Source organism: Triticum aestivum, chromosome 6B, assembly GCF_018294505.1.
Source record: "Triticum aestivum cultivar Chinese Spring chromosome 6B, IWGSC CS RefSeq v2.1, whole genome shotgun sequence".
NCBI lineage: Eukaryota > Viridiplantae > Streptophyta > Magnoliopsida > Poales > Poaceae > Triticum > Triticum aestivum.
The window spans coordinates 528,413,255-528,424,823 of NC_057810.1; the positions used below are offsets into that span (position 1 = coordinate 528,413,255).

Consider the following 11,569-nt stretch of genomic DNA (forward strand, 5'->3'; position numbering starts at 1 on the left):
GTTACCCATTTCCTTGACCACCTGGGAAGATCCCAAGCAACTGCGCCAGCGTTTTCCTTCCTTCACGGCTTGGGGGCAAGCTGTTTCCCAAGGGGGGAGAATATCAAGGCCACCCATGAGTCACCTGAAGATGGGCCCCAGAACCAGGCCGGCCCAAGCCAAGCAACCATCGACCCAGTCGACAGCCAGGTGGACAAGGCGTGACGAGGAGGTGTGCAGCGATTGGCTATGACTGCCAACTAGCGGCCACTACATATAGTCTAGCGTGTGTGTAGGAGTGGGTATGGAATTGTACTCGACTTTTATCGGAGCTAATCTCCTGAACTCCTTCCTTCCCCTCTAAGCAACAATCCCCATCTTCTTCCTCCCTTCCCTTCGCTACCCAGATCCGCCGGAAGTGAGGCACGTTACACCGAGGCATTGCCAACGCCAAATAGATCGACATGTGCAGCCGCTCCTGGCCGAATCAGCGGATGGCCTTGTCCATCACGTGCAGCAGCTCCCGTCCTTGTCCAGCGGAGGCGGGCATTCGCACCTGCAGCGGGGGCCAGGTCGGGGCGCTGACCAGCAGGCCGGGGTGACGCGCACGTGCAGATCAGGAGAGGAGCACATACGCAACACGTTGATGTAGATTGAGGCATGTTGTAGCTGTAACAAGAGGGAGCAGCGTCGACCATCATAGGAGAAGGGCAACATCGCGAGCAAGATTGGATCGGGAGATCGAGAGGAAGAACTCGATCGGGAGGGCGAGTTGCGGTGCCCGAAAAAAATAACCTAAGTTCTAATACCATGTTAGGAAAGCAACTTATCATTATTGAAGGCCCAAGGGGCATATATATATTACACATGACTTGAGGTGCAAGGAAACTAAACATAGACTAATAAGGACTCCTAAACCAATACTAATACTCCTTAACACTCTTGTTGACTATGTAGGCACTATTTAAGGCTCTTGTTGCAGGATAAACTTTTTCTTTAGCTTGCATAGCACAAAATGATTGTGATTGGTAACCGCGGTACCATTCAACCGCTATATTTTTACCAGAAACACGCAAAGAACGGCATACATTTGAAATTGGGTATAACACAAGGGAAATTATCTACATTTGTGGAAACTGCACAACATATTAGCTAGTATACAAATATACAGCAGTTTACAGTTCTAAATTCATAATGTCCACTTCATATGCCACTGTGCACTCCGCGCAACCTACAATCTGACAAGTTAAGGCATACTTCCCTTTGGATAAACCAGGAGGGGCACTCACTCTGTCACTCATTACACTCGTGCCGCCTGATTAACTAGTCAGTGATGGGGATGACATTTCCCAGTGAAGCATTTGCTCGACAATCACATGGAGCAAGGCTTGCGAGTTTGTCCATTGCAAGCTTCACGATTTTGGTGTTTCCATTTTGTTTGGCAGCAGAACAAAGTAAAATCCAGGCTGAAGCACTAGATTCCAAAGGGACCACACTATCAATGAAATGCTCTGCTTCCTTGAACATACCAGAATGACCCAAAACCTCAATCATATGCGAGTAATGACCTTCTGAAGGTTCTATTTTGTAAACCTCGGTCATGGACACAAAGAACTGGAAGGCTTCACTTACAAGGCCGATTTCTGCACAGGCCTTCAGCACAGATAAGAATGCAATCGAAGTTGGTATTTTCTCTCTTCTTAACATCTGCACAAACAAGTCAATGGCTGTCTCTGGACAGCCATTTTCTAGATGAGCTATGATTATTGTGGTCCAAGTAGACGCACTCTTGTCAGACATATATCTGAAGGCATCCAATGCATTTTTGAGACTGCCGCAATTGGAGTACATGTCAATAAGCTGATTGCTGATGCATGGTTCCGAAGCAAGGCCACGCTTTGTAAGGTAGGCATGTGCTTGAAGCCCTTCACGAAGGAGCTCCAATTTTCCACAAGAATTCAAGATGTGTAATGCAGTTGGATAATCAAGAACCCCACCAGAACGTTGGATAACACACAAAAGATTAAGTACTCCAACGTGATCATCACCTTGAGCAAAATCTTTAATCAGTGCTTCCCAAGAAATCTCACGGTTTGAGAGTGATAAGCACAGCTTAAGAGCCTGCTTGAACTGCCCTTCTCTTAAGTAAAAGCTTATAAGACTTTTCACAACAGAAGCATTGGTTCCATAACCAGTTCTGATGGAGTTGCCCTGGATCTCCATGCCACCTACGACATCCCCAAGAGCCACACATGCTGTAAGTACAGAGGTATAAGTGAACTCGTTAGGTTGCACATGCTCCAACTGCATCCTCCTGAACAAATGCATTGCTCTTTCAAATTGACCATTCAAGCAGTTGCCTGAGATTACCGCAGTCCATGCTGCTGTCCCTGGATCCTTGGTTCTTGAAAAGAGAACATGTGATTCATCCACAGAACCGCATTTAGCATACATGTCGACCAGTGAACTAGTGACAAAGGGATCTGAATTCATGTTGAACTTCGAAACATAGGCGTGTAACATCCTTCCTGTTGCTAAATCTTGATCAAAAGCGCACAACCTCAAACTAGTGGCCACAATAAAGTGATCCAGCTTTCCCTGGACCAGCAAATAGTATCTTAGCATTCTCAAAGGTAGCATACATTGTCCCTTATGAAGAGTAGCCCAATTGACATACATATCCATCAGAGCACTCATAACATGCTTATCTGAGTCTAGACCTGCTCTAATGAGGTAGCCATGTATTTCCCTTCCATAACCAAAAGCTCCTCTTCTGGTGACAACATGCAAAATGCTACCCAATGTAAACTCATCGCATTCCGAGCATTCAAACATCATAGCACGGAAGTGAGACAAAGCCTGATCATCACACATATTATCTGCATAGCACTGGATGATGCTATTGGAAGAAACCAAATCCTTGTCATGCATATCATCAAACACCTTCTGCATCAGCTGTAGTTCCCTGGACCTCCCATAGAACTCGATCAGGCAGTTCTCCAAGAAGCCGCTTTTAGAGAATCCTGACTTGATGATGCAGCAATGCAGCTGGTGCCCCAAACTTCGATTGGCCAAACTAGAAGCTGCCCTGAGTGCAATTGACAGAGTGAACGCGTCACATCCAATACTGGCATGGATCATTTCCACGAACAACATTAGCGCCTCGGTATGGCAGCCATTCTCAGTGTAGCCGCTGAGCATGGAGGTCCAAGAAACCAAATCAGGTGCGGCAATGCCATCGAACACCTTCTCAGTGCAACCCAGCGACCGGCAGCTCGCGTACATGGTAAGGAGGCCGTTTGCCACAAAGAGGTCAGAATCTACGTAGCCCATCTTCGCAGCGGCGCAGTGGACCTGCCTTCCAAATCTGAGGTTCCCGACTGCCGCGCAGGCGCGCAGCACGACTGAGAAGACGAACCCGTCCGGCCTCAGTGACCGCTCCATCATGCGCAGGAGCAGGACCAGCGCCTCGGAGGCGGGACCGTGGGTGGCGTACCCGGACATGATAGCAGTCCAAGCGACGAGGGACCTGTCCCGCGGCGGCATTGCCTCGAACACCTGCCGCGCGGGCTGCATTCGGCCGGCGCGCGTATGGGCGCGAAGCAGCGAGTGCTGCGCTGTGGCGAAGGGGGCGGTGGAGGCATCCGGTATGTTTTCCACGGATTTGTATGGGGTGACATTGGTGACGCCTCTGCAAATACAGGAAGAGCGCGGGAGCAAGGGAGGAGGGAGCGCCATTGGTGGCAGCTCCGTGAGCGGGGAGGATTCGAATGGAGTGGCCAGGAAGGGGAGCAGGATAAGGTGGGCGTCGCTGGAATCGAATGTATGAATCGCCCAGAATCTACGGCAGCTAATCCATTCCCCTGTACGTCGGACGTATCCGGCCGACAGTGACCGATCACCGTGGTTCAAGTTATTAAACCGGGTGTTGTCCGGCTAGAAACCGAAGATGGTAAACCTGTATAAAGTCCTCTATAATTAACCTATTTCTCTCGATATATAAACATAGCACCTCATCAAGCAACATGCATTAGAAAGGCTCACCTCATCAACATTCAATGAGTCATAGGAAAAGGTTCACCTTAACATGCAACAATGCATGATATATTTAGTAAATATTCATAAAAATACAATAATCAAACACAATAAACCATATCTATTTTTAGTTTTAGCTCTCATATTATTTCTCCGAATTTTTTTATTTCCATAAAATCAATAACTTTGAAATATATTGTAAAATATTTCGGCAACAATGCGGGACATCATCTAGTTCATAGAACATTGAAAACCTACAAAAGTACCATCTTTGCAAGTTCTGCCTTTAGGGCGCCAGCGGGATCCGTTCCCGTTGGCACAACTATCATGGCTGCGGGACCCGTTCCAGCCGGCAACAATTTATATACAAAGCAAATAACTAGACTCTAGCATCTTGCAATGTCATGTGAATAACACCCATTAGCAGTCTTTGGGAGGTGCTCATAGGGATAGAATATGCGTGTGTACGTTCATAAGAGTGAGTATATGCGCATATTGCGTCTGTACTGATGTTAAAGAAAAACAGTCGCGGTAAGGGCGCCCCCTCGCTGCATTCACGTCATCACCTGCTACTGTGCGTCTTGGCTTTTTTACTGGACCCGCTCGATTGCTTGTTAGGGCATGTATAATGGTGGCATATGGATACATATGCCTCATGACAAAAAATAATTTGAAGCATCTATATTCATTTTTCCTCTCCAATGCAAGCTATCACTAGTGGACCTTATTAAAAAATAAAAAATAAAGACTCTAGTACATATGCATCTCTATTTTTCACTCTAATCTTTTCAGCTTTTGTCACCGGACCATATTTTTCCTCTTCAAGCACCCGCCTCTTAAAAAGAATACTGCTTCCCTATCCGAACTACTTTACGTCATATCCGATCCTATGCATTGTACATGTCCACTGGAGGCGATCGATGGGCGCGTTGGGCTTCTCTCCCTGGTCCACATGTGCTGACAGGATTGGCACAGAGAGAGCCCAACCCCCCTCCATCACCCGATTCCTCTCCCTCTCCCTCTTCCCTCGCCTGCCGCCGCCACAACTCATCAGCACCATCTTCCACAGCCATCGTCACCACCGGCGCCCTTCCCCGGCAGGAAGAGGGGGATAGATGCAGCAGCCAGCCACGACTCACCACCGGCGCCCTCTCCCGGCAGGAAGAGGTTGGCCACGACTCATCACCAACGCCCTCCCCCGGCAGGAAGAGGAGTGCAGAGGCAGCAGCCAGCCGCGACTCGTCTGTGTCGCGTTTTGGCCCAGATGCGGCCGCCCCGTGCTCTGCCGGCGCCCGTCGGCCTCGATCCGACCTCGGCAGTAGGAGCTCAAGCCGATGAGCGCGGCCTCGATCCGGGCTCGGCAGGAGGACACGCGACATCTCATTCCCATCACTTTTGGTTGCGCCTCCCGCGAGTTCCTCTTTCTAATCCCCTTCCTCTCTAATTTAATTCTTGTTTTAAGTGTTTCCTGCTGCCTATGGTTGCTGTAGGTATTTTCGTCTTCCCCACTTCTACTCTTATACTCCAATTTGACTCAGTCCTAATTTCTACATCTTTCACAAGTAATCTTTTTTATTTCCTGAATTCTGTATGTGCTCATTGGACTGCAACAGCCAGGGATGCCAGAGATGGAGACTTTCATGACATCTTGTCACTTCCAAATAAATAGAGAGGAAAGGCAGATGAGAACATTGGTTCGAAAATTCAAAGTATCAAAGAATTGGTCTGGCCTTTGGTCATGGTAAGTGAACTCAGCTTTATAAGGTCAGCTGAATGATATCATTGTTGTTTTAAAGTTGATTGCATCGAATATGATTGAAAGGCTGAAATGTTGTTGCTGTTTTTTTCCCCTTCTGTGAAGAAATTAATTAAGTTGTTGTTTGGCCTGTGATATCTTGTGGTTGTTGGCGGGCTCCCATCTAGCACCATCTGCTGGTCTACAAAGAGTCAGGAGGCGCATGTGAATGTTTAATCAACCCCATGAGCAGAGCAGGTGTTAATTAACTAATCATGGGTTGATTAAAGTAATTCAAATATACTCTTTTGCAGGCTGAGTTCACTTTGATGGGTGGTACTTTCATGTCATTACTGGCTGCTTATTGTGATTATTTTACCAGAAATCTGCAATATGCTTTATCGGGGCATACTTCTGCTAATGTTGCAGATTTGTTATTCAGAACATAGTGCTGTCAAACATATCACTATGACAATTGGGACGGAAGGTTCATTCAACATCTGTCCATGATTCTTGGATGCATTTGAAAATTCCTTGTGATTTTCCCCCTGAAACATCTAATTGGTCTTTTTATTCTAGGAGACCTGATTATTGCTTAGGGCTTCATCTTTGGCAAATGCTATCTTATGGATGTACCCGCTTTCACATTTGTGTTCAGACTACAAACAAAGGCCACACAGTAGTTGTTGTTGCTGATTGTTTTTCTTCTTCTGCAAAAGATGTTGTTTAAGGTTATTGCTCATCAACCCTCTAATTCCTCTTGTTGAATTAACTCCCAAAACATTTGGTTCATTTAAGAAAATGAGGTGTCTTCTAGCTTGAGTTATGATTTGCACAATTGTCCTAATACATCATGATTTACCTATTGATAAGTGGTTGCACGATGATGCCAGATTTAATAATGTCGGAGTTGAGAGAGATATGAGAACAACTATCAGGTCAAAGTAAGCACCACTTGCCATGCAAGCGATGTACGGCGGTGGCGAGCGCCACTGAGTGTGCACGGTGCAAAAGAAGGGGGAGCGGCTGTCGGGTAATATCTTTCTTCCCATCTCTCCCTTTTTATCATTTGCGGTCTTGCCAAACATTTGATGTCACATCTCCAAAGAAGTTTAGTACTGATTTGAATAGAACATATGTTCAGTTGCAATTATGGATATTTACACAATTGTCTTTGTTTCTCTTCTAGATTTTGTTGAAGCGAAAAATTGGTTTTTGATGCATTCAAAAATCAATAATCATCAGCGGCAATGAAATTTACAAGACCGACCAGTGGATGATGACTATCTCCATACTTGATCTTTCTATTTGACAGTGCATAACATATTATGGCGTCAGAAGAACAGTCTTCTGTGACGCTCGCAAGAGGGATGTGGTCTACATTGAGCAGTACTACGATGGCGCTGACGAACAGCTGCTCAAGCAGGCGATGATGAAGGTGAGCATCGGCTTAGTGGGGACAGTGGAGGGATGTCAAAGTAATAAGAGTAGTCTGTAATACATTTTTTATCCCATCATGGCTACTGACGAGGCCATGGACCTAGGGTAGGGTCATATGCCTGACCTATACGTCCTACCCAAGGTCACTACATTAGAATTTAGCAAGAGATACCGACTGAAGTAACCATGGAGTGCAATCCACTCGACTAGTTACCCCACTCGGATACCCCCAATTTCACTCGACCAAGATGAAGTCATTCGACCATACAAGAAACCACTCGGAGTACAGAAGACCTAGAGTCACTCAAGATGACAACGGTAGCGTTCACTCCGTAGTCTTAAAGATCATTAATAGCACTTTATAGTTGGCTTACCAGTAACGCCCTGTCTTAATGTACATTGAACCCTGTAACAGGGGATGGCTGGGTCCTAACGCACTCTATATAAGCCACCCCCTCCTTTGGGACAAGGCTTCGCGCCCCCTATAACACACACAGACACCATATTCCAGTCGACCACCTCAGGGCACCGAGACATAGGGCTTTTACCCCCTTCGAGAGGGGCCTGAACTCGTAAAATCGTGTGTACAACCTCGCCATAGCTAGGGCCTTGCCTTCTTATACGTACCCCCTACTCTTACTGTCAGACTTAGTACCACGGCAGTTGGCGCACACCGTGGGGCAAAGCGTCTTGCAACTTTCGGCGAGGTTGCATTTTTTCCGATCTTCATTAACAAGGTTTCCGGTGGTGGTTTGGTCATGGGCTGCGAGTTCCGACTCGGCGCGCTCACTTTCGTCGCTGATAACTCCGCCTGGCTCCAAGAAAGACCCCTCGACGTCGAGGCTCTTCCGCGTGAGTGCCTGTAGCGTTCTCCTACGACAACCGTCGACTCCATATCGGTCGGTCCTTGCATCATCTGCTCACTTCGATGGACACTGTGATACGTCTCTGTCGTATCTATAATTTTTTATTGTTCCATGCCAATATTATTCAACTTTTATATACTTTTGGCAACTTCTTATATTATTTTTGGGACTAACATATTGATCCAGTGTTCAGTGTCAGTTCATGTCTGTTGCATGTCTTACGTTTCGCAGAAACCTCATATCAAACAGAGTCCAAACGGGATAAAAACGGACGAAAATTATTTTGGAATATTTAGGAATTTTTGGAGGAAGAATCAACGCGAAACGGTGTCCGAGGTGGCCATGAGACAGGGGGGCGTGCTCCCTCCCCCTGGGCATGCCTGGCACCCTCGTGGGCCACCCGTAAGGCGGTTGATGCCCTTCTTTTGTCGCAAGAAAGCTAATTTTGTGAGAAAAATTTGGATGAAAAATTCACCTCAATCGGAGTTACGGATCTCCGGATATAAAAGAAACGGTGAAGGGGAAGGATCTGGGAACGCAGAAACAGAGAAAGACAGAGAGATAGATCCAATCTCGGAGGGGCTCTCGCCCCTCGCACGCCATGGGAGCCAAGGACCAGAGGGAAAACCCTTCTCCCATCTAGGGAGGAGGTCTAGGAAGAAGAAGAAGAAGAAGAAGGGGGCTCTCTCCCCCTTGCTTCCGGTGGCGCCGGAGCACTGCCGGAGGCCATCATCATCACCGCGATCTTCACTAACAACTTCACCGCCTTCATCACCAACTCTTCCCCCCTCTATGCAGCGGTGTAACCTCTCTCTTACCCGCCGTAATCTCTACTTAAAAATGGTGCTCAACGCTATATATTATTTCCCAATGATGTATGGCTATCTTATGATGTATGCGTAGATTCGTTTTGTCCTATGGGTTAATTGATGATCGTGATTGGTTTGAGTTGCATGTTTTATTATTGGTGCTGCCCTATGGTGCCTTCCGTGTCGCACAAGCGTGAGGGATCTCCGCTGCAGGGTTTGCAGTATGTTCATGATTTTCTTATGGTGGGTGGCGTGAGTGACAGAAGCATAGACCCGAGTAAGTAGGTTATTTGCGTATGGGATAAAGGGGACTTGATACTTTAATGCTATGATTGGGTTTTATCTTAATGAATCTTTAGTAGTTGCGGGTGCTTGCTAGAGTTTCAATCATAAGTGCAAATGATTCAAGAAGAGAAAGTATGTTAGCTTATGCCTTTTCCTCAAATAGAATTATAATAGTGAGTACCAGTCTAGTTATCGATTGCCTAGGGACAAATAACTTTCTCGTAACAAAAAAGCTCTCTACTACTTACTTTTTTGCATCTTTATCTATACAACCCCTAGTTTATATTTACGTGTTCTTTAATATCTTGCAAACCTATCCTATGACACCTACAAAGTACTTATAGTTTTATACTTGTTCTAGGTAAAGCAAACACTAAGCGTGCGTAGAGTCGTATCAGTGGCAGATAGGACTTGAGAGAATATTTGTTCTACCTTTAGCTCCTCGTTGGGTTCGACACTCTTACTTATTGAAAGAGGCTACAATTGATCCCGTATATTTGCGGGTTATCAAGACCTTTTTTTGGCGCCGTTGTCGGGGAGTCATAGCGTGGGGTGAATATTCTCGTGTGTGCTTGTTTACTTTATCACTAAGTAATTTTTATTTGCTGTTTTTAGTTGTTCTCTATCTTTAGTTATGGATATGAAACACGAAATATCAAAAAACTTAGGTGTAGTTGCTACTCATGGAGATGGGGAACCTCCTAAAACCCTTGATGATCATTATGTGAAAAATGTTTTGTACTACTTTGATAATCCTAAGAAAACCCTATTCAACTTTATAATGGGAGTAATGTTGGATCAACGTGAATAATTTAGGGATTATCGTTTGACACAAAAAAGGGAAACTATTATGGAATCAAATTAATATGTTGTGTTGGTATGCTCGGGATCTATGCTGGAGATATGATTATAATTGTTGCTCTAGGATGAAGGCTTCACACCTTCCCTTTTCATGCAAATTTAATGATAATGAAACCTTAGCTTCTTATGCTAATGGTATATATGATTATTATGATGTTGAACAAATTGAAGAATATGTTGCTTTTAAGATGAAATTGAATCTTTGTTTGAAAAGTATGAAGTTTTAGATGATGATGTTTATAGGCCTGAAAATTTTACTATATTGAAATATTGCAATGATAATTATGAATACAATTACAATATTAACGCTTTTATTGAGAAAGTCTCCGCTGTCCAAGAAGAGACTAATATTTTGCAGGAAGCTATGAAAGAAGAAATTGATAAAATTGTGAGCTAATTAGATGAAAAAGATGATGAGGAGAGCGAAGAACAAAAGGAGTAAGAGCGGATTAGCTACCCGTGCCCACCGTCTAATGAGAGTAACTCTTTAACTCATACATTGTTTAATTTTTCTTCGTGCTTACCGAAGGATGATTGCTATGATGATTGTTATGATCTCGTTGATTATCTTGAATTACCCTTTTTTGATGATGCTTGCTATGCTTGTGGCCAAGATGTCAATATGAATTATGCTTATGGAGATGAACTTGTTATAGTTTCTTATGTTAAACATAAAATTATTGCTATTACACCCACGCATGATAGTCCTATTATCTTTTTGAATTCTCCCTACTACACTATATCGGAGAAGTTTGTGCTTTTTAAGGATTATATTGATGGGTAGACTTTTACTATTGCACATGATGATTTTGATAGATGTAATATGCATGTGCTTGCTGCTCCCACTTACAATTATTATGAGAGAGGAACTATATCTCCACCTCTCTATGTTTCCAATATGATAAAATTGTAAAAAATTGTTTATACTATGCATTGACCTTTACTATGTGTGCATGAATTGTTCTTTTATGACATGCCGATGCATAGGAAGAGAGTTAGACTTCGTCATTGTTCGATTTATGTTACTTTGTGTTCACTACTAAATTACAAATCATTGTTAATTAAAATTGGCTTTGATATACCTTGGGATCCGGATGAATTCATTACTTGAGCACTATATGCCTAGCTTAATAGCTTTAAAAAAAGCGCTACCAGGGAGACAACCCGGAAGTTTTAGAGAGTCATTTATTTCTCTTGAGTGCTTTTATATAGTTCAAAAACAAAATAAATAAATAAAGAGGGAAACCTAAAAACTTTTCAAAAAGGAAAGTAAAAGTGAGAAAGACAAGCATTGTTGAAGTGGGAGAGCTCCTTGAACTTTGTTCATGCTCACGGAAACTTTGTAATCTTGATTACAGAAACTTTTCATCAAAAATAATTATCCCCTTGTACAATTCCATTGTATTATAAAAATAATGTGCCAAGGTTTGCCTTTAAGATGTTTACAATGCTTGCTGGTTTGTACGGTGTAGGACAGAAACTTTGGCTGTAGCGCGCGATTTTATATTTTTAACTGGAACGCTAAACGGTTCCGATTCCTTTTGCAATGTCTTTATGTA

General features: G+C 44.2%; 1 protein-coding gene and 1 long non-coding RNA gene across 4 annotated transcripts; one reads left to right on the forward strand and one right to left on the reverse strand.

Annotated features, from left to right (window-relative positions):
* Nucleotides 1–822: 822 nt before the first annotated feature.
* Nucleotides 823–3,803, reverse strand: LOC123137811 (pentatricopeptide repeat-containing protein At3g53360, mitochondrial-like). Its single transcript, XM_044557660.1, has one exon. It carries the CDS (start codon nucleotides 3,715–3,717, stop codon nucleotides 1,303–1,305), a length of 2,415 nt encoding a protein of 804 aa, XP_044413595.1. The 5' UTR covers nucleotides 3,718–3,803; the 3' UTR covers nucleotides 823–1,302.
* Nucleotides 3,804–4,948: 1,145 nt separating this feature from the next.
* LOC123137813 (uncharacterized) lies at nucleotides 4,949–8,660 on the forward strand. 3 transcript variants are annotated; one of them, XR_006468529.1, is made up of 4 exons: nucleotides 4,949–6,236; nucleotides 6,329–6,480; nucleotides 6,643–6,782; nucleotides 6,939–7,390. It is a non-coding gene; the product is annotated as an uncharacterized lncRNA (long non-coding RNA). The 3 variants fall into 3 exon arrangements; XR_006468528.1 differs by adding an exon at nucleotides 8,287–8,660 and having other exon boundaries at nucleotides 4,950–6,480; nucleotides 6,939–7,187; XR_006468527.1 differs by having other exon boundaries at nucleotides 4,953–6,480.
* Nucleotides 8,661–11,569: the final 2,909 nt, after the last annotated feature.

What these genes read in the sequence shown, in the direction of transcription:
- LOC123137811 (XM_044557660.1), bottom strand. Translation starts at nt 3,717, where the DNA reads ATGGCGCTCCCTCCTCCCTTGCTCCCGCGCTCTTCCTGTATTTGCAGA.